Raw genomic sequence first — 19399 nt, forward strand, 5'->3', positions numbered from 1 at the left:
GCCGTTTTCAAGTTCCGAACAATTGTTTTCATCATCCCTGAAAAAATTGTTCTCATCCAAGAAGATGACCACCACCACTCACTCTCGATTCAGAATCACCACCACCCAGGTGAGATGGTGAGAGGACATATCCACATCTATCAAATTGGGGTGCAAATAGGAAACACACAAAAACAAAATGAACGCACACCTTCCACGATGGATGGATTCTCCACGATCCTCCAGTAGTACTATTCGCAAGAAACAGAACAGCAGTGGTTCGGAAAGTCTCAATGTTCAGAGCTGTGTTGTGGAACAAAATTCAAATTCTGAACGTGCTGGTCCAATCATGATGCATCATAGTAACGACATTTCTCTCATCATTCGTTTCGAACAAGTGCTTTCTGATCAAGAGAGTCGAAGGTTATTTCATGAATTTCTTAAATTTCATCGAACAGAAGAACCATTACTCTTTTTGAACGATTTGGAAGAGTATCAACATGAGTATGAACAGTTGATTTTTCAATCGTCATCAACAAGAGATTCAAACCGTGTAAGGTCCTCATCCTTGAAAATTACTGCTAGAAAATCTGTGAAATTGAACCGATTGTCCATTTCATCGAGTTTATCCGTGGACTCCTTGTCAAGTTCTTGTAGTTCTAAAAGCAGCTTTAATAACTCGAGCTCAATATTCATAGATGATGGTGTACATAGTCACAGTGTTCATGTACACAATTCGCCCTTTCTCGAAGTGGGTTCAACAAGTATTGATATTCCAATTCCTCCTACAAATTTCTCTCCAACTTTACACACCAAAAGAAAGTCTCTCAAAACACATTCCAAAAGGTTATTCAAAGAGTTAACGCAAATTTTCGACAAACTCCAAAAAATCATTGAAAATTACATCCGCAATGGTGCTAGGCATGAACTGAATATTGGATCTCATCAATTAGTGGTTTTGGACATGTTTTCGACCATTTATGGCAATTTTTCACACCTCGTGAATTCCTCTTATGAAATGCATTCCATTGAACATGCTGTTAGCACTCTTCTTCAACAGATGGATCCAGAGGTGTTATTTGCGAAACTTGTACAAACTGTTCATCAAGATTTGAAATCTGAGTTATTTCCTCGATTTGTACGAAGTGAATTGTTTTTGAATTTGGTGAAAGAAAAAGGAGAAGAATACTTTTTGCGACATGCCACAAATTCTCCATGTGTTAGCCACGATTCCATCCCACCCTTGCTTGTTTTAGATGCATCAAGAAGTAATTCCATTTCTAAACAAGTGTTAACTTTTGGTTTACGTTTAGCACAGGAAGGTCTCAATCATTGGAAACTGATTCATGAAAAAGTGACGAAGAACGACCACGTGAAAATGCGTCTTTTCACCTCCGAGAGAACTACTCTACCAATCATGGGAATGGACGAATCAACAACAACTATGAAACGTTCAATGAAATTTCTCAAATGTGACCTTGAAATACCACAATCTTTCGAGAACGTAGTGAACGCATGGATTTCATATTTGGAACATCAAGAAGAAGTCATCCTTCGAGATTATCTACGACCAACGAATATAGATGGCGCATGCCAGGTTGGAGAAACTCCTATCTCAGATTTGGACATTCTTTCACCTAGCTCTCCTTTGTTATTACCAGCAAGTGATTGTTCTCCCTTTTGCATTCAAAAATGTGATTTTCATATGGACATGCACATTCCATGTGTGAAAAAAAGAACCTTTCCAGCAGTTGCAACCTCAGTCGGCGATGGACATACCATGTCCATGTTTGCATTTCGATCGATTGCATGCTTGGATGAACATCATTCATCATTGAGCTTCATGCCTTGTTTAGGGTTTTTCATCTTTTACAAATTAGGTGAAGACATGACACGAGTGTGTCACTTACTAGCTGCCGATTTTTCCTTACCATTCCTCAACTCAGATCTGTTGTATGAATCATTTTGGAAAGCGAGAGGTTCGAAATTGGCTAAAGAGTTGAGCCAGCAATGTGACAATCCGTCTCAAGATTCTTTACGATTTAAACAAACCATCAGGGAAAATGCAAAAACATTTTCCAACTCATCATCTCCACCACAATGGTGGTACCAGATGACGTCTACGACGACATTCCTTGATTATAAATAAGAATCATTTAATACTAACACTTGCTTGTACACAAAAGGATATTATTTTGGTTCTGAGAAACATTCACCAAGCCGCACACAACATTTACTGAAACTCCCCAGTCTCCATAACGTCCATATTTACATTTTCATTTTGCTCACTCTCGCTTGGCTTCACATGCAACTCCTTTTCAAGAAGAGACATGGGTGGATTTGAGGGATTTAAATGTGACTCTTCCACACGTGCTTCCCATTCCAATTTTTCATGTTCTCTCTTTAAATCCTCCTCGACAATGGCTACTCCTCTTTCATCATACTCGACAGCACCAATCAATAATAACTGTAAACCCTCATGACTCAAGAGGGAAGGTGGATTAATCTTCGTAAAGGTTTTTCCATGAAATAGGTCAATGACGGATTGTGGAATTTCCTTATGACCTTTTTTAGAAAATGCACTGCTTGAGACACCACCACTACGAGACGAGACACTAGGACCTTCTGTTGCTGATGATCCACTACTGGCCATATACGTTTGAGGATTCTTTGCACTCAAAATCAAAGTGTCCTCTCTTTGAATGCCAAACTCAGCTTGAACACTATTAGGTTCCCAAGTCTTGGGAAACTCCAACACATAGGACAAGTGTGTATGGTTCTCTCGATGTTCAAGGAGCTCATAGAGTCCTTCTCCAAGTAACCGACAAGCACCCAATTCTCGTTCACCACGAGTGAAGGTTTCATAATGTTCCTCGGAGAGACTCTTCTTGACGATTTCATCCACATCGGAATCCACTTGAGAAACAATGGCCAAACGTTTCTCTCCCATATCTGGGAGAGTCTTCTTTGGAACGATCAATACCCGTGTAGGTTCTTCCTCTAATCTTTGTGCATGTCCTCCTCCAGAAACGATTCGATGTGGTTTCAAGACGATCAAGAGTTTTTGAACCTCATTCATCTCTTGAACGTGTTCTTTCATCACTTTGGGACGATAAAAGAAGAAGATGTGTCCTCTCTCGAGAACATGTACGTTATTATTAAATTCTTTGAGAGTGGCTGGTTGAAGAGAGGAAGAAGAAGAAGATGAATGTGCGTGGGAGTGAGACATTTTGTTTGGAAAAATTCGGTTAAGTGTTGGATTTAAGGTTAAACGACCATACCATGAATGGAAATTGCTCAAATGGATCATAATAAGAGATATTCCTCTTATCAAAGGAACATTTACAATTTTGTGGGCTTTTGTTTCATCATGCAAAGAATAATTTGAAGGTATGGAAATTCTTGGTCAATCAAAGTGTTAGCCAAAAGAATAAAAGCTCAAAAAAAAATGTTTCGAGTTTCGACATCATCACAGAACTTGTTGAAATGGAGTGGAAAATTCTTTGCTCCTTACGGTAATTTATCATCATCCGTGGTGCTGAGTCGTGGTGTCATGATTAAATTCTCAATTTCGGGAGGAGAAAATCAAGAACGATTCAAATCATTTTCATCATCATGGGACAAAGATTCTAAAGTCTCTTCTTCATCAAAAAGAAAACAAGATGGCGGCCGATTGGATAGATCAAAATACGTTGATCAGCTCGGAGAAGGTAAAGGTGTTAGTAGTGGTTACTCCAAACCAGCTCCAGCAGAACGATGGACAGATAGAAAAAAGTCAGCCGTAAAAGAGGACAAGACAACATCCAAGCCTTCTTCTTTTGAGAGCAGGAAGCCTGTTGAGCGAAGAAGCTCATTCCGTGATTCCAGAAGAGATGATTGGGGAGAGGAAGCCCTTGCTCCACCAAGAAGAAGTTCACGTTATTCTGAGTATGAAGATGCAAAGCCAGCCAGCAATAAATTTAGAGAAGAAAGCGGTCGAAGAGCCTCGTTCAGTGGTGAGAGCAGGAAAGATTTCAAATCATCATCAAAATTCGAAGAGAAGAACAACAGATTTGAACGAAAGCCAACTTTCAGAGAAAATAGAGATGAGAACAACAGATTTGAACGAAACCCCTCATTCAGAGAAGAAAGATCCAGAGATGAGAGTAGAGTTGAAAGAAAACCAAGAGAGGATAGATATGAGAATAGATTTGAACGAAAGCCATCCTTTAGAACAGAAAGAGAAGATAGAGATAAATTTAGAGGAGGAGACAAATTTGGCAGAACTAGATCACCATCCAAACCAAGATCTGATGATGACAAAATATTTAAAACAAGTTTCAGACCTGCCAGGGGAGAAAGGACTAAGAGAGAGTTTGATGATGCTCCAAAGAAAAGATCATTTGAAGAAAATGCTCCTCGAATGGAAAAGAGTCGATTTCCTCGTGGATCAATATCTGAAAGCAAGAAGTTTTCACAAAGCAAAGATTTCTCCAAGGAATCTCAAAGTTCTAAATCAAAGCGACGTTCTGAAATTGAGCAAGACATAGACGAATGGGAAGAATTCCAAGATCAAAAACCATCTAACAAGAAGACTACCAAAAAGAAGATCGAAAAAGCTGATGAGGTTTTGAGACAACCAGTAAAAAGCCCACGTGCAATCGAGAGAAAGGCCATGTTATCCAACACTGGTAAGCATGCCACTTCGGCAGGAGTTGCACATGTGCTCAGTAAGTCCAGAGATGAGCAAACGAACACAAAGATAGTGAACCAGCCACTTCCCAATGTGACATTTATTACCAATGCGAATCCCTCTCAGCGCAAATATGATATGGATCAAGCATTTGATTACTATGACAATGGTTTGAATGAGAATGGAAATGAATATATGGATGAATTTGATTATGACGATGATTATTTTGGAAGCATGAAAGAGTGGGAGCTTGATAACATTCTTAGCCATTTCAAAAAGTAAAATGAAAAGTGTTCTCACATGAATAGGTTCATTCGAACGAAACATGAGAACATTTTGATTTAAAATTTGGCCAAGAATGTTTTGATTTTTTAAGGAAAGTGAATCTAACCAATGGCAAGCCATCCAAAGTTTTGAATTAATTTACTTGAACGATATATAATATTTTATGATCTACTTTTTATTCAACCTTCGTTTTGGAATAATCACCCAATAGAACATTCTTAAGAGTCAATATCCATGTCACAAGTGTGAGAGGTGTTAAAATGGTGTGCTCCAAGTCTGGCACAATATGAGTACCCAAATTTGGCAACACTCTCCAACTCGTTCCAAACAGCAACTCATACTTTTTGAATCCCTCTTCTCCCTGACGATGCCAAACGGAACAACAATCAAAGAAATAAGGCACCCACCAATACAAGGTTTGCATCACCAAAAAGATACTCAAAAACAACACATAAATCACTCTCCACACTTTGGATCGATGAATGAAACAAGCAGCAAACAAATGTGGAAAGGAATTGATCCATCCCGACAAGATATTGGCATTGTGAGTGGCAATTCCCAACGCGACACTCTTCGAATGTTGACATAAAGGAGGAATCTCTAATTGCCACACAAGAAATTCATAGAGAAAGAGAACAAGTTGAAAGTATTGAGAAAGAGATCACCCATATGCAGGCATCATGTGAAAACTTTTTTTAAATTCTATTAATTCACCACCAAAACGAGAATGTGATGATTTTTTTTGATTGTTTCTCCAAAAAAAGTTCGCGCCAAGAAATTGGTCTCAAATGATACGAAGAGATTTTATTGAATTTCTAAAAAGAAATCTTCACAGGGTTCACCATCACCACTACTACGGCAAGGGAATCCATTCCAGTTCAATGGACAAGTCAATAGTCTTTTGAATGGAGTGTCTTGTTGTTTATGACAATTACAAAAAAAATGTTGAAACGGTTGTTGACTTTTAGTAGTAGTGGAATGGATGGCACACGATTGTTGTTGTTGAAAAATAAATGGAATCCACTCCTTGTTGCAACCATTCCGAGTGGTTATCAGGATGAGGGATTTATGAATCGGAATGTTGGGAATGTTCAATTCTCGGAGCAAGGATGGCAACGATGGAAATCTTCATCAATGGCCCAATCGTCCGATGCAGATTCGATGGAAATGAAACATCATCGTGCGTTTAAAACAAAAAATCAAGAAATCCATCGGGAGGTAAACAATAAGAAGAAGCATACACAAAATAACTCCAAGAAATTATCCAGTAAATTGCATGCTACTAGTACTGCTAATGGAAAGAACAACAATAATTCAAATAGAGTGGAGAAAGTCTATTCTTCTAGAACCCTTAAACAACAAGACTCTCAAACAACTCTACGAAATCCAAACCATCAAAATGAATTTCAAAAACATGATACAAAAAGAAAAGCTGTAAATAACAAACAAAACCAAACGAGAGAAAGAGTTGAAAAAGGAGCTGCATCGCCAGCCAGCCACAAGGATGACACTAAATCTGCAAAGAATTTACCAAACGTTGAGTTTTCTATGAACTCAACAAAGGAAGAATCTTATAGAAAGAAGAAAGAAAGCAAATTCAATGACCATGACGAGGATGATTATGAAATTGGAGATTATGATGAGGAATTAGAAGAATTCGAGGACGAGAAATCAAAAAGTAAGGGCAAAAAGACTTCACACAAATCTGTCAACGAAGAACAAGTTGAGGTGATTGACATTGTTTCAAAGGAAAAATTGAACTCCTATGTACAAATGTTTAACAAACCAGGAGTGTCAAGCAATAGGAAGTTTAGAACATTACCTGTTGTCGACTCGATACTTAAGGAAATATTTCTTTGTGGACTTGCAAGAAAGGGAATGAAACAGTTTGATTATTTAACATATTTGATAGGAGGCAAAGAAGGAAAAGCAGAAATTTCAGAAGCCTCAAAAAAGGAGCTCGAAGAAATGGTGAATCAAAATAGGGTCATTGAAGCTCAGCTCAAACGTCAACAAATAGTGAAAAGAACAAACAAAACCAATACCATTTACAATCAAGCTGAATTCAGAGCAGATATGCAAGTTAACGAAGAATGTGTCAATTGGATATTTAAGAATAATAGAATGAAATATATAGGATCTGTTGGTCTCTCTGAGGAAGATGAAAAAAGAGTTATGGAAGAGTTTGAGAAAAATCAATTAAAGCAAGAAGAAAATGATGAAGAAGATGAAACCCCAAAAGAAAACTCTCAAATAAGTCAATTAACAACGGAAGACTTGGAATCAATGTCAAAAGAAGAATTGAATACTCTTCTTGAAAAAGAAGAAAATATTTATGAGCTTTATAAGAAGTATTATGAACAAGCGGCCAATGAAGAACAAGAGGAGAATAATGAACAGAAAACAACCAAGGAAAATGAGCCAGAAAATACAACGAATAACTTTAAGAGAAAACTCTATACCATGGAAAGAATGATCGAAAAAACTAAAGGAATTCCTCAAATTGCATTTATTGGAAGATCTAATGTTGGAAAGAGTTCACTCATCAATGCAATTACAGGACGAAATAACTTGAAGGCCTCAGAACGCCCTGGAGAAACTAAGGATTTAAATTTCCACCGATTTGGAAAGGCTTTTTGTTTAATTGACATGCCTGGTTATGGATTTGCTTTTACTAAGGATAGTTTTGTCACACAAAAGTGGTTGGAGTTGATGAAATCATATTTTGTGAATAGTGGTTCAGATTTGAAAATGGTTTTCATGCTAATTGATTCTCGCCTCGGTCTGAAGAAGAGAGACGTCGATATGATAAAATTCTTGGAACAGAACAAAGTGCCCTTCCAAATTGTTCTTACAAAGTGTGATTTGACGTTTGTGGATGACTTGGCACGCATGGCATTCAAGGTTTTCAAACTAGATCCCCTTCGAAAAGGCTTTACGCTCAATTATCATGCCAAAGATGAGACCACAAAGGACTATCGAATGATTTTTGTGAGTGCTAGATCCAAAACTGGAGTTGCCAGACTTAAGGAAGATATTGTGTTAAAGTATAGCAGTTTTGACAAAGAAACATGGAAGAAAAATGTCAAGAAAAACGTTGTTTTGTTTGTTTAAGCAAATCAGAGAGATTTGCAAGATTAACAATGAATGTTCATCAGTCTCTCGCGTTTTATTTTTGAAGCTTGCTGCACATTTTAAGAGCATGATTTTCCAAAAGGCCCCCAATTTGATTCAAGGAAACTTGTTGGTCATCTCTTAGCATTCTTATTTGGGCCAGCAAGGGTACAATAAAATCGAACAAAATTTTCTCAAGAGCTTCTTTGGCCGATTCGTATTTTTGGTTCTTGCTGGAAGATGTTTGTTTGCTGGATTTTTGATCGACACTCACATTTGTTGCGTGTGACGCCACTGAGAAGTTTGCTAGAAGGGAGTACATTCGTGACATGAGACTGTGCTCAGTGCTTGAATCGAGTTGTTTGTTTTTAAAAGAGGTTGCAAGTCCATGAACGAGCAAACGCAAATCCAAATTTGATGTTTCAATGGTCACAGTTCTGTTGTTCAACAGGGTATCATGCGCATGTTGGAATGCAAAAATGTCACCAACACCAAGAATGAGTGAAATACTAGACAAGAATAGTAGTGATCTCTGTAAGTTCTCCAAAGCAAATGGAATTGGGATGGAGGAAGCATACGTGTTAAAATAGGCCGACTCTAAATCATTAAACACAAAGGAAAGCATGGCAATGGTGTCTTGTACAAATTTTCTTCTGTTGGAATATGAAATGTGTGAGTCCAAAACTTCTGAAGTGATCCAAGTGAGAATAGATGTTAGCATGTTATTCACAGATTGTTGTGACTCTGTTTGGTAGCCATTCACTGCGGCTTGTCTTAAAAGTTTCAATGGAGAAATATCATCGGTTAATTTGGCATATTGACATCTCAATAATAAATTAACGAGCAGTTTGTCGCTATTCTCATAAATGTGTGAATGAGTAATGAGGGTGTGACTTGTTAAATTGTTGCAAATCAATACTTGAGCAAACTGTTCGATCATTTTCATTGCTCTATCTCCAACTTGGACTGAAATGGAAATTGAAAATGGATTTTTCAGCGAATTCGAAGGGTTGCTTTTGACATTCAACAATTCCAGAGATCGATCGGATACCAAATTGGCAATCTTGTCTTCAATAATTGCAAGCACTTCGTCCTCAACATATTTTCGCACGCTAGCCAAGTTACTTTTCACTTCACACTGATGTAACTTCTTCAAGGCGTTGAAAATAATCGATTCATCGATTTGTTTGGTCACAAAAGTCAGATTAATCCAGTCATAAATTAATGAGCAAGTTCTAGAAGGTGGAAACATGGCAATAAGCTGTGGGAAAATATTTGCAATTTCAAGCTGTACAGGTTTAGCTAAAGAAAGGAAAGATTGAGGCTCACACAAACTTGACATTGCTGAAATGCTGTTAGAAGAGGATGTTGTTCCTTGTGCGTCCTTACAGAAGAACCTAATGCAGTTCTTTTGTATGTCTTGAGAAATTTCATCACCATTCGATGAAGTAGATCTTCTGAAAACATCAAGGATTACTTTTGACCAAGTAAGCTTGGGAAGTTTTTCAGTCCATAACAAATTATGAAGAGCTGAATTTTCTTGAAGTTTGGTTTGCAACGATTCTTCTTTTTCTAACAATGTCAATTGTTGCACAAAGTACACAACCAAACCACTCTCGCTTAAATATTTAACAGGAATTCTATCTGCATTCTCTAACACATGATCTTCAGTCTTGTAAATACTTGAAAATATTCCAGCAAAGAGTGACGAATATTTTCTGACCTTAATAGAAAGTTTTGGCTCTGTACTTGAACTTCTGAAAATATCGATAGCTCTACTTGCTAATTTCTTGATAGAATTTTTTGGTAATAAAATCTTATTAAAGAAGATACTTCTGTAAGTTGAAATGGAGAGTGGCCTTTTCTCTGAAGATTGTAATCCAAACACGTCACTGTCATCTGATTTTGATTTGGAAATTGGTGAGAATAAATCAACACCAAGCATGCATGCAAGGAATAGCAAACTACCTATTTGATAAGGTGATGAATCTCCTTGCGAATATACGTCTTCATATTGCGTAATGGCATTGGTAAATTTTTCTAGATACAATCTTCTGAAATGCTTGCCAGATTCTTGATCTTCTTCTCCTCTTCTTACAGTTTCACATAAGGCACCAAATAATAATGATCCATAACCAGCACTGACATACATGTACAGTCGAAGATAGGATGAGAGGTTCTTACCCTCGAGTTTTTGAAGCAAAACATCATACATGTCGAGATATTCTCCAACTTGTTCGGAATTCATCTCATTACAATGGTAAAGAGAAAGTACAATTTGTGATAGTACCATACAGCTTGGAATGCAAATTTCCAACAAATTGGAATCCACGCTCTTTGGATCAGAAATGAATTTTTCGACAACTTGTTGTTCTTTTTTTAACTCATTAAGAATGGTATTTGCTGCTTCAATTTCCCCTACACGAATGAGAGTATCTGTTACTTGTGCCATTCCGAACAATAAGTTTGATTTTTGCTTCCAGTTAAAGTTGAAACTCTTAATGTGTTTAAAAGCTTCAGTGTGTTTCTGCTTCTCATCTTCTGATTGAGGTACAAATAATTGTCTACTATCGTTAAAGCATAAACTGAACAAGTTGTTAGCAATGTAATGCAAGAGATGCAACCCTTTTTCATAATTGTCTGACTTGGATAAGCAAAGATTTTTGACAATAATACCTAATGCTATCGCAGGTGATGCTGATGAAATGTCTTGATTAGAGTTTTCGTTTACCATTCCATGAAGTTGTGACAGTAAAATTTTGGTTAAATCGTACAACTGAGAAAAAATGTGAATTTCAAAGGACGCACTTGCGAGGACCATATTACAAGCGTATTTGATGTCTTCCTGTGTTTCATTAGAAGATGATAATTTCTTTGTAACAAGTTCTATAATCTTCAACACATGATGGTGAGCATTAATTGGAAGAGCCAAACACAATCCAGCAAGAGCCAAAATATAATTTCCAGTGGTTGAAGGAACTGTGCTCTGGTCAATGCTGGTTTTAAGGTTAGAAAAGACTGCTGCAAAAGCATCATCAAAATGAGTTTGTGAATCTTTGTCTCTGAAAGACTCTACAGCCGTAAAGAAATAGTCACGAGACATGGAGAAGAAGCCTTGAGTAAGAATGAGCTGGGAAAAGAAGTCCTCTGGACTGCTGCCAACCACAATATCCATCGCAAGTTCGCTCAGCAGTCTTTTGAATGCCTCTGTCTCAGGAATTGGAGGTTTGGCCTTTGCCAAATTTCCTTGCCATAATACAGCGGGAGCTGTGACTTGCATATTCTTCTTACTTTCATATTGCTTCACTACAAAGTCAGCCAATGAATCAAATTTCTCAAATGATGTGAGTCCAATGGATTGAGTGCTGGCCTTTTTGTCCTTCGAAACGATTGAAGTGTTTTTTGGTTTTCTTAATTCTGCCTTAAGCACATGCTGAATCATTGGAGTTGCAGCGAGCATGACATCTTTCGAAGTTTCAACTTGCAGCCTCTCTATTAAGACAGCACACAGATTTAACAGCCAACCGCGTCTAATTTCTTGCTTTGCAAAGATGCTTTCTTCACGTTGCTCTAGAACTTCAGATCCTATTTGTTGAGGTGTATCTTCATCGTCACTCTCTTCAGTTTTCATAGCATAAAGCATCACATGCAAAGGATACATGCTCAAAGTTTTAAATGCAGCTAATCTTACTTGTTCATTGTCGTCACAAGTATGAGTCCATAAAATATCAATAATTTCTTTGACTTCATGCTTGTGTGGCGAGTCATAGTCAACAAATAAATTGAACTCGTCATCTTCTCTTGCCTTCTTTTGATTTTCAGTCATGTTATCAAATGAAATAGGCTCAACAGAGCATTGGAAGAATTGGCACATGTCCCTCCTCACCTCAAAACTGTGTTCAGCATTTGCCAATACATTTTGTTGAATGACTTTATACCAAACGGTGTAAAAGTCTACAACATGGTTCTGACAAAGAATTGTTATTGCCTTAAGCGCATAACCAAGAACTGTTGCGTTGTTCTCTTGGCATAGCATTCTAGTAATTAAAGGCAGCAATTCTGCTCCCTTATCAATCTTCAAAGTACAAACTTCGTAGGCAGAGCAAGCTAAGGCTAATCGTGTTTCAATGTCAAAGTTTGATAAGTGGTCATAATTTTCAATCTGTACGATCTGGTTATTGGAATCACTTTGGATGTACTTGGAAAAGGAAAATAAAAATCCTTTCAGCTTGGTGAAAAATTTCTCATTTTGTTTCCACAACTCGGTGAACAACCTAATGACTCTGGGCAATAGATCCTTATTGTACATCATATTACTTAGAATTTTCACGATTGGAGTAACATTAACATCGTTTTTGGTGCCTAGCTTTGGTAGTAGCTTCATCAGAGCAATGGTTGACGATGTGTTTGTTTCTTTGGGTAATTCATAAAATACTAATGGTTGCAATAATAGGCCTCCCTTTAGCGTTATTATCTCAGATGTCAGTGATTCAATGGCTTTCACGATTTGCATTCGAATATACTCTCTGTTGCAAAATTCTCGTCTTGATAACAAGAATAGCATGCCAATCGTGCTGCAAACATAGGTAGCGTTGTCAATGGCTTCAGAATTTCTTGGAATAAGGCTAATCACAGAATACAGCCACTGAACAAGGAACTCTTCATTGACATTAATCTGTTCATTGCTTTGATGCATCATTTTGGCCATTAATCTGTAGTGGCATGATAACATGGCAATCTCATAACGTTGAAACACTGGTAAGATGTCACCAAGTTTGGATAAAATGCTATCGGTTTGGGTTTGTTGGTCATCGTCGTTATCAGTTGGATTTTCTGCTCGAATTAGGTCAACAGAAAACTTTCCTTTGATGAAGGACTCAATTTTCTGAATACATCTAAAAGAAATCGCTCGATTTGCTTCAGTGCCACTTGTTGCTGTATGTAATAACACAACCATTGGGTATAGCAAATTGGTTGTAACAATCACGTTAAATGAGCATCCTCCGAAGGAAGTATTTCGATGACTAGTGTTTAAACTGTTGAAAAATTCTTCGAAATCATCTAAATTTTCTGTAAGTAAAGTTACAAGCTCTTTCAGAATTTTCATCCATGAATTAATTTCGATTTCAGTTTCAGCATTAACTATAGAATTACAGATCATTGGGATAAACTCAACAAAGTGTTCCAAGCTATTCTTGACAATATCAAATAAATAATTAAAATACATTTCTATATCCACCTGGTGATGATTCATCTCAATATACAAAGACATAAAATGTCTATAAACTATAGATCTAATAACAGAAATTTGTTCAAATTCATTTCCAAGAGTATTGAGATAGGTTTCACAAAAATCTGGATCTTCTGCTTCAAGCGATGCAAAGATCGAATCAAATTGTAACACTAGATCAAGTACAGTTTTCAGAGGTGAAAGACATGTTGTTACAACATCAGAATTAACATCAACTCCAAATGCAGGTAAAAAGTGGACCAAATATAATACTATAGAGTAGGCTTGCTTCAATAAGCCAGCTTTGAGCTTTTTCTCTTCATCAGTTTCTGCATCAAAGGACAGCGCTTTCTGAGTTTTGAAAAGAATTACCGCTCTCAATTCAGTCAAAAGCTTCAACTTTAAATGGGTTGAGCTCATAGTATCTGTTCGCAACATTGTTCCACTTCCCATTATATTTCTTGGAATGGACTTATCAGAGGGTAAGCTCTCATCTTCTTCATATTGTTCGTGGCGAATTTCATTTGTCTCCACAGAATGAAATAAGTGTCTATTTGTGAGGATATGGCAAAACAGGGGAGAGAAAAATCTAAATAATTTAGCAAATTGGTATTCCGAGTTGGTCAAATATGAGAATAATTGGTTCAAAATTTCAACAAGACATTCATTACGATTTTGAATGAGCATTACCAACGGAGAGCCTGATGTACCCGAAGTTAAATTCATACAGAGCCGTGTGACTTCCTTTGATGTCTTTGAATGATGGCTGTCGTTGTGATGTTCGGTCATGAATTTGCCTAAATAAATTGCCACCACCGATCGTGTTAAATGTGGAACTAAAGCAGGATGAATTTGAATAGCAAACTTCAATAACTGCTCAACAGCATTTTGAACGGGAATGTCCTTAATGTGATGATGACTCTTTACGTCCAATTCCGTAAATATTTTCACCAAAACATCCAGCGAGCAAGTAGCCACAGTCCGATTTGACTTTTTACTCTTAACATTAGAAACCAACAATTGAACAATATCATTTGCCATTGATGGAGGTGTATTTGGATTTTTAATCTCATTGTACAACCCAAGAATGGCTTGCCTCTGAACCATGACTTCCCGAGAGGCGAGTTTTTCTTTGACCGTGTTGGCCAGAGCGAGGCTTTGCTTGTTGGCTGAGTTTTGCATTTTTTTTCAAAACAAAAATACTGAAATTAATTCCAGAGCCATCACCACATCATCTTTTATTGAAACAGCATCACATTATTCCTTTTTTGAATTAGATCAAACTATTGAATTCAGATAGTGATCACTATTGAAAAATTATCAATCCATCCACTAGAATGAATTTTTCCCATCATGATACTTCAGTATTGAGGAATTCCGATCCCAACCACAGCGAGTCCATGATGAAAGAAAAGTATGATCGTGGAAATTTGAAAAATCTTCCTCCAGAAATGATGGCTGAAATTTGCGAGTATTTATCATAGAGAGTCTTATTGAGCGATACATGGATGATACTTTTGAGATATGCCTTTAAGAATGACAATAATGATTTTGATTCGGACTTTATTGAATTTCAGTTAAGGAATATTGTGATCAAACAATTCAACGCTCATTCAACGGAAAGACCTGTATCATTGATTGATATATTGTGTACAATATTTCGATCGACATCTCAAAATCTTGGATATTTCCTTCATCCATCCCAAATGCACTCCCTTTCTGCAAGCATGACTAACGTTTGTCGTTTTCTGCAAGCTTCCACTTATACCTTTTTGGGATTATCCACATTTCAACACCAGGAACAGGTTTATGGGCAAAATTACCATGTTCAAGATTGAAGGAAATATTCGAATTTATTACACAAAACAACTTTATTTATTTACTAAATACAGCACAGACACACAAGATGCAAGTGTCTGTCAAACAACAACTCTCAAAAGTGTATTTACCGTTTGAGCTAGATTGGTGCTTTTGTGATGATGGAAGATTATCCAAAACAAGTATCTTTAAAATTTTGAAGACAGATAGATATTCGACACCAAAACGAATACATGGACAACTTTCAATGCGCAATAACAAGATAATAATTGAAGACCTTCGAGAAAAGGATGTAAAGTGCAACGGACAGAGTATCACACTTCCGTCTGTTGCCTTCTATCAATTTATGGACCTACTAAAAACTTCAGTAGGATGTTATTCTTTGTCAATGCAGAGTCACTCTTGCAGCACTATTGGTTTCCATGCTATCACCCAAACTCAGCCATAGTTTGTGATTTACAACGAAAGTCAAATTTGATGTCCAACATTATGGAGCTTACGGAAGACACACCTTCTCATCGATGGTTTTCTTTCAGTTTTCGAAGTTCGTTGTTCAGACCAATCATCAATATTTTCTCAAAATTGACCAGATATTTGGGACTACACGATCGCATAGATCCTCTGAGCTCAATTGACAATATTGTGTGTTCATGCTCATCTTTTACAAACCAAATCACTGCGCAAGTCTATCCATCTACCCTTATTTTCTAAACTATTCATCTAATAGCTATTTATTCACTTTTTTATTTTTTTAAATTCACGAAATTCTTTATTGAACTGGTCCTTTAGTAGAGAATTCTATCAAAGACATAATTTTTCAAACCTTTCGATGGCTCTTTTTTCAGCTCTAGATTTACTTACATTTTATGGATATCCTATCAAGTGCATGATAGCATGGTATTGGGGTTGTTTTATCGAGCAACATCTTACACTCTTTGAAACCTTTTTCAACCTCTTCTTAATTTCACGAATCATCAAAGTTTGCACTCATTTCATTTTCAGACATTACCGTCAAAAGGAATACACATTCACCATACCCAAAGATCGCAATCTTTTCAAAGAAGAACAATAGTTCAATCATAAAAAAGTCAACAAATATTTAACAACAGGGATTTTATTGAACTAACCAAATATTTCTATTATTATAATTTAATAAGTTAATTGACAACATTTGCAGAAAATCTCCACGAAATGCTCTTAAATATTTAAATATTCAATATTCTGAATTCAGAATAAAATAAATTTCATCAAAATTGTTTTAAAAAAAATGAATGTACGAAGGGCAAACATTTCCGATTTGTTTTTAATGCAAAATTGCAACTTGAGTTGTCTTCCCGAAAATTACCAAATGAAATATTATTTGTATCATGCTCTTTCATGGCCTCAATGTGAGTTTATTGCAGAGGATCGTCCAGGTCATTTGGTCGGATATGTTCTTGCTAAAATGGAAGAGGAATATGATGAACAAACGGATTATCCTCATGGACATATTACAAGTCTTTCTGTGCTCCGATCGCATAGAAAGTTAGGTATGGCCAAACGATTGATGAATCTTGCTCAATCATCCATGCAAGAGAGTTTTGATGCTGCCTATGCAAGCCTTCACGTACGAAAGAGCAATAGTGCAGCCATATCGTTGTATCATAATACTTTAGGATTTGAAGAGCACGATATAGAGAAGGAATATTATGCAGATAAAGAGGATGCTCTCGATATGAGGAAAAAGTTTAGGTCCGATGTTGATTTCAGCAAGAAAAAACAAGTCCCGAAGAAAAAGAAAAAGTAGTCGACATGAGGATGATGATGTGGAGCTGGTTGTTGTTGTCGTCATTGCTTTGCTGATGATATTTATTGCTGTAATTCCAGAAATTTGGAGGAATAAAGATGACAACAACACGTTTTAAATCAACAAAAGCAATTTATACTTTTATGAGAACACACCAATTTGACGCATTCACTCAGTATTTAACACCTAAATATCTGTGATAAAGGTTTGAAATGGAATACTTTTCATACCCAACTTGTCTGGAAGATAAACTTCCTCTTTAGCTTGAAAATACGGAACAAATAATGCTTTCAGAGAGTCAGATTCAATCTCTCGGTAAGTGTTTTCACTGATGTGAATTTGATTAGCTTTACCTGTTGCTTCCATGAGCTGTGTGGTTGTCACTCCAGTTCCAAATAGATCATACGTCTTTTTAAGTCTTCCCACGACGGCAGCAGTAACATCTCCACTGTTTCCTGTGTGAATTCCAATCCTCACTTGAATATTTGACAATCCATTTGTGATGTTCTCAGGTCTTGTCATTTCAATTTCCTGTATGGATCGTATCATTTCAAGAGCAGCTCTCACACAATTCTCTGCATCTTGATCTGTCTCTTTGACAATTCCAGTTGCTGCAAAATACGAGTCGCCAATGGTTTTAATTTTTTCCAAATGGTAACAAGTTGAAATTTCATCAAATGACGTGAACATTTGATGTAGAATTTTCACCACTGTTGAAGCAGGTTGATTGGAAGAAAAATCCGTAAATCCAACAATGTCACAAAACAACATGCTGCACTTTTGCAGAGAATCGATCACTTGTTGTCCCAGAGTCAATCGCTGAGCAATATTCTTTGGAAAAATTCGCTCTGCAATATTCGTCAAATGCTCCTCACGTGTTGCCATTGAGGTGCAATCTCGAACGAACGCCACAAAGGATGACTCATTAGTGACAGGATCAAAAATTTCAGAAACCCTTAATTCCATTCGAATGATCTTTCCTCCATTGACGACTCCTTTCACCATACGAACAGAGTCTACCACATGTTTCTCTCCAGTTTTTAAGTACCTCTCGAGATACTTGTCGTGTTGCGCTCGAATTTTAGGGGGACACAGAATTTTCACATTCTTTCCCACAATTTCTTGCTGATATGTCATTTAGCATTCATGTGAAAGAAGTGCCATGTTCGCCATGTTCACTCTTTTCGAATGCACTCAATTCCAACTTACCTTTGAATATTTAAAGGCAGAACAAGCTGCAGAGTTGAAAAATTGAATAATCCCTTTCTTATTAATTGCAATAATTGGAATGACAGAGAGTTCCGTCACTGCTTCACCAAACTGAACTCCATGCAAATGCTTCGAATCTTCATCACTTTGTTTCACCTCTTGAATGTAGGCTGCAAAATGTGTTTGATCTGTCTTGTGCAGTGGTAACAATCGAACTTTCATTGGAAATATTTTCTTGAGTGTGGATGCTCGACCTGTCAATGATCGAGTGTTCATCAAATCTTGTTTCCTAGCTTTCCTTTCCTCTGTGGAGATCCTCTCAATGTGTTCAATATTTGGTAATTGCAAATTAAAAGAATGACAAGACTGCCACGAAGTGATGGACGTTCTTCGATCGTCAAATTCACTTTCCTCATCATCATTCATTGAATCTTCCATGTTGCTTTCTGAAGTAGAAGGTTTCATAATTTCATAGGGATGATTTGTCTCTTCCACTTGATCATGTTGCATCATGTCACATGGGTGACGATGAGTGTGATGATCCTCACCAAGATAATTCTCAATGGCATTTCGAATTTCATTTAAAGAATCCATTACTAATAATTCGCTCAAATATTCTCCCATCACTGCAAAGGAATAAACTCCAAATAATTCCTCAGCTTCCTTATTTAAGAATTCGATCATAAAATGACGATTGAAAACCAACACTGGAAAACCACAAGAATTGACTTGATGAATGAATTCATTCAACATGAGGAAGGTTTCTGACCTTGGAAAGGATTTCTTTTTAGATTGTGGAGAAGTGGGAGTGGTGGTGGTGGTGGGGATGATATTATAAGTAGTAGTCGTCGTATGGATGAGAGTTAGTGGTGGTGATGAGGATGATTGGTGACTTGTGCTTTGAAATTTCTCCAGAAATGGTTGATGAGCAAGAAGAGGACAAGGATTAGAAGATTTTCTTTCATTCATTGAATCTTCTATTTTATGGACAAGACCATTTCCATGCTCCGTATTGAAATAATGGATCAATGATGGATCAATGATGACGGAATTGGTCATCTGCCATGGATGGTGACGAGACAAGTCATCATCATCCTTGTGTTGAGTGGATGAAAAGTTTCGACTCAGTCGACTTTTTATTCTTTTCCTCGGTTTTGATGTGACACATGTGGCCACTGTTGCGTATTGAGGTTGACTTTCTGAAACTTGGTGCACGACTCAAGTCCTGTTTGTGTTCAAAAGGGAAGAAGGAAATGAGAAGAGAGAAATTAGAGAAAAACAGTGAGAAGGAGAGGAAGAATGGGGA

At 37.0% G+C, this 19399-nt stretch overlaps 7 protein-coding genes across 7 annotated transcripts; 4 read left to right on the forward strand and 3 right to left on the reverse strand.

The window, feature by feature from the left end:
* Positions 1-178: 178 nt before the first annotated feature.
* FDP41_011731 (uncharacterized protein) lies at positions 179-2128 on the forward strand (the record flags this gene model as incomplete). Its single annotated transcript, XM_044702173.1, has 1 exon — positions 179-2128. The coding sequence occupies one exon, from the start codon at positions 179-181 to the stop codon at positions 2126-2128; it is 1950 nt and encodes a 649-aa protein (XP_044566583.1).
* Positions 2129-2212: 84 nt separating this feature from the next.
* On the reverse strand, positions 2213-3208 carry FDP41_011732 (uncharacterized protein; the record flags this gene model as incomplete). The annotated part of the gene is made up of 1 exon (XM_044702174.1): positions 2213-3208. One exon carries the CDS (start codon positions 3206-3208, stop codon positions 2213-2215), a length of 996 nt encoding a protein of 331 aa, XP_044566584.1.
* A 219-nt stretch (positions 3209-3427) lies between these two features.
* On the forward strand, positions 3428-4933 carry FDP41_011733 (uncharacterized protein; the record flags this gene model as incomplete). Its single annotated transcript, XM_044702175.1, has 1 exon — positions 3428-4933. One exon carries the CDS (start codon positions 3428-3430, stop codon positions 4931-4933), a length of 1506 nt encoding a protein of 501 aa, XP_044566585.1.
* Positions 4934-5878: 945 nt separating this feature from the next.
* On the forward strand, positions 5879-8050 carry FDP41_011734 (uncharacterized protein; the record flags this gene model as incomplete). The annotated part of the gene is made up of 1 exon (XM_044702176.1): positions 5879-8050. The coding sequence occupies one exon, from the start codon at positions 5879-5881 to the stop codon at positions 8048-8050; it is 2172 nt and encodes a 723-aa protein (XP_044566586.1).
* Positions 8051-8105: 55 nt separating this feature from the next.
* On the reverse strand, positions 8106-14462 carry FDP41_011735 (uncharacterized protein; the record flags this gene model as incomplete). Its single annotated transcript, XM_044702177.1, has 1 exon — positions 8106-14462. The coding sequence occupies one exon, from the start codon at positions 14460-14462 to the stop codon at positions 8106-8108; it is 6357 nt and encodes a 2118-aa protein (XP_044566587.1).
* A 1903-nt stretch (positions 14463-16365) lies between these two features.
* Positions 16366-16884, forward strand: FDP41_011736 (uncharacterized protein; the record flags this gene model as incomplete). The annotated part of the gene is made up of 1 exon (XM_044702178.1): positions 16366-16884. One exon carries the CDS (start codon positions 16366-16368, stop codon positions 16882-16884), a length of 519 nt encoding a protein of 172 aa, XP_044566588.1.
* Positions 16885-17070: 186 nt separating this feature from the next.
* On the reverse strand, positions 17071-19062 carry FDP41_011737 (uncharacterized protein; the record flags this gene model as incomplete). The annotated part of the gene is made up of 2 exons (XM_044702179.1): positions 17071-18009; positions 18094-19062. The coding sequence occupies 2 exons, from the start codon at positions 19060-19062 to the stop codon at positions 17071-17073; spliced, it is 1908 nt and encodes a 635-aa protein (XP_044566589.1).
* Between the last annotated feature and the right edge of the window lie 337 nt (positions 19063-19399).

This window comes from Naegleria fowleri (assembly GCF_008403515.1).
Source record: "Naegleria fowleri strain ATCC 30894 chromosome Unknown tig12, whole genome shotgun sequence".
Taxonomy (NCBI): domain Eukaryota; phylum Heterolobosea; class Eutetramitea; order Acrasida; family Naegleriidae; genus Naegleria; species Naegleria fowleri.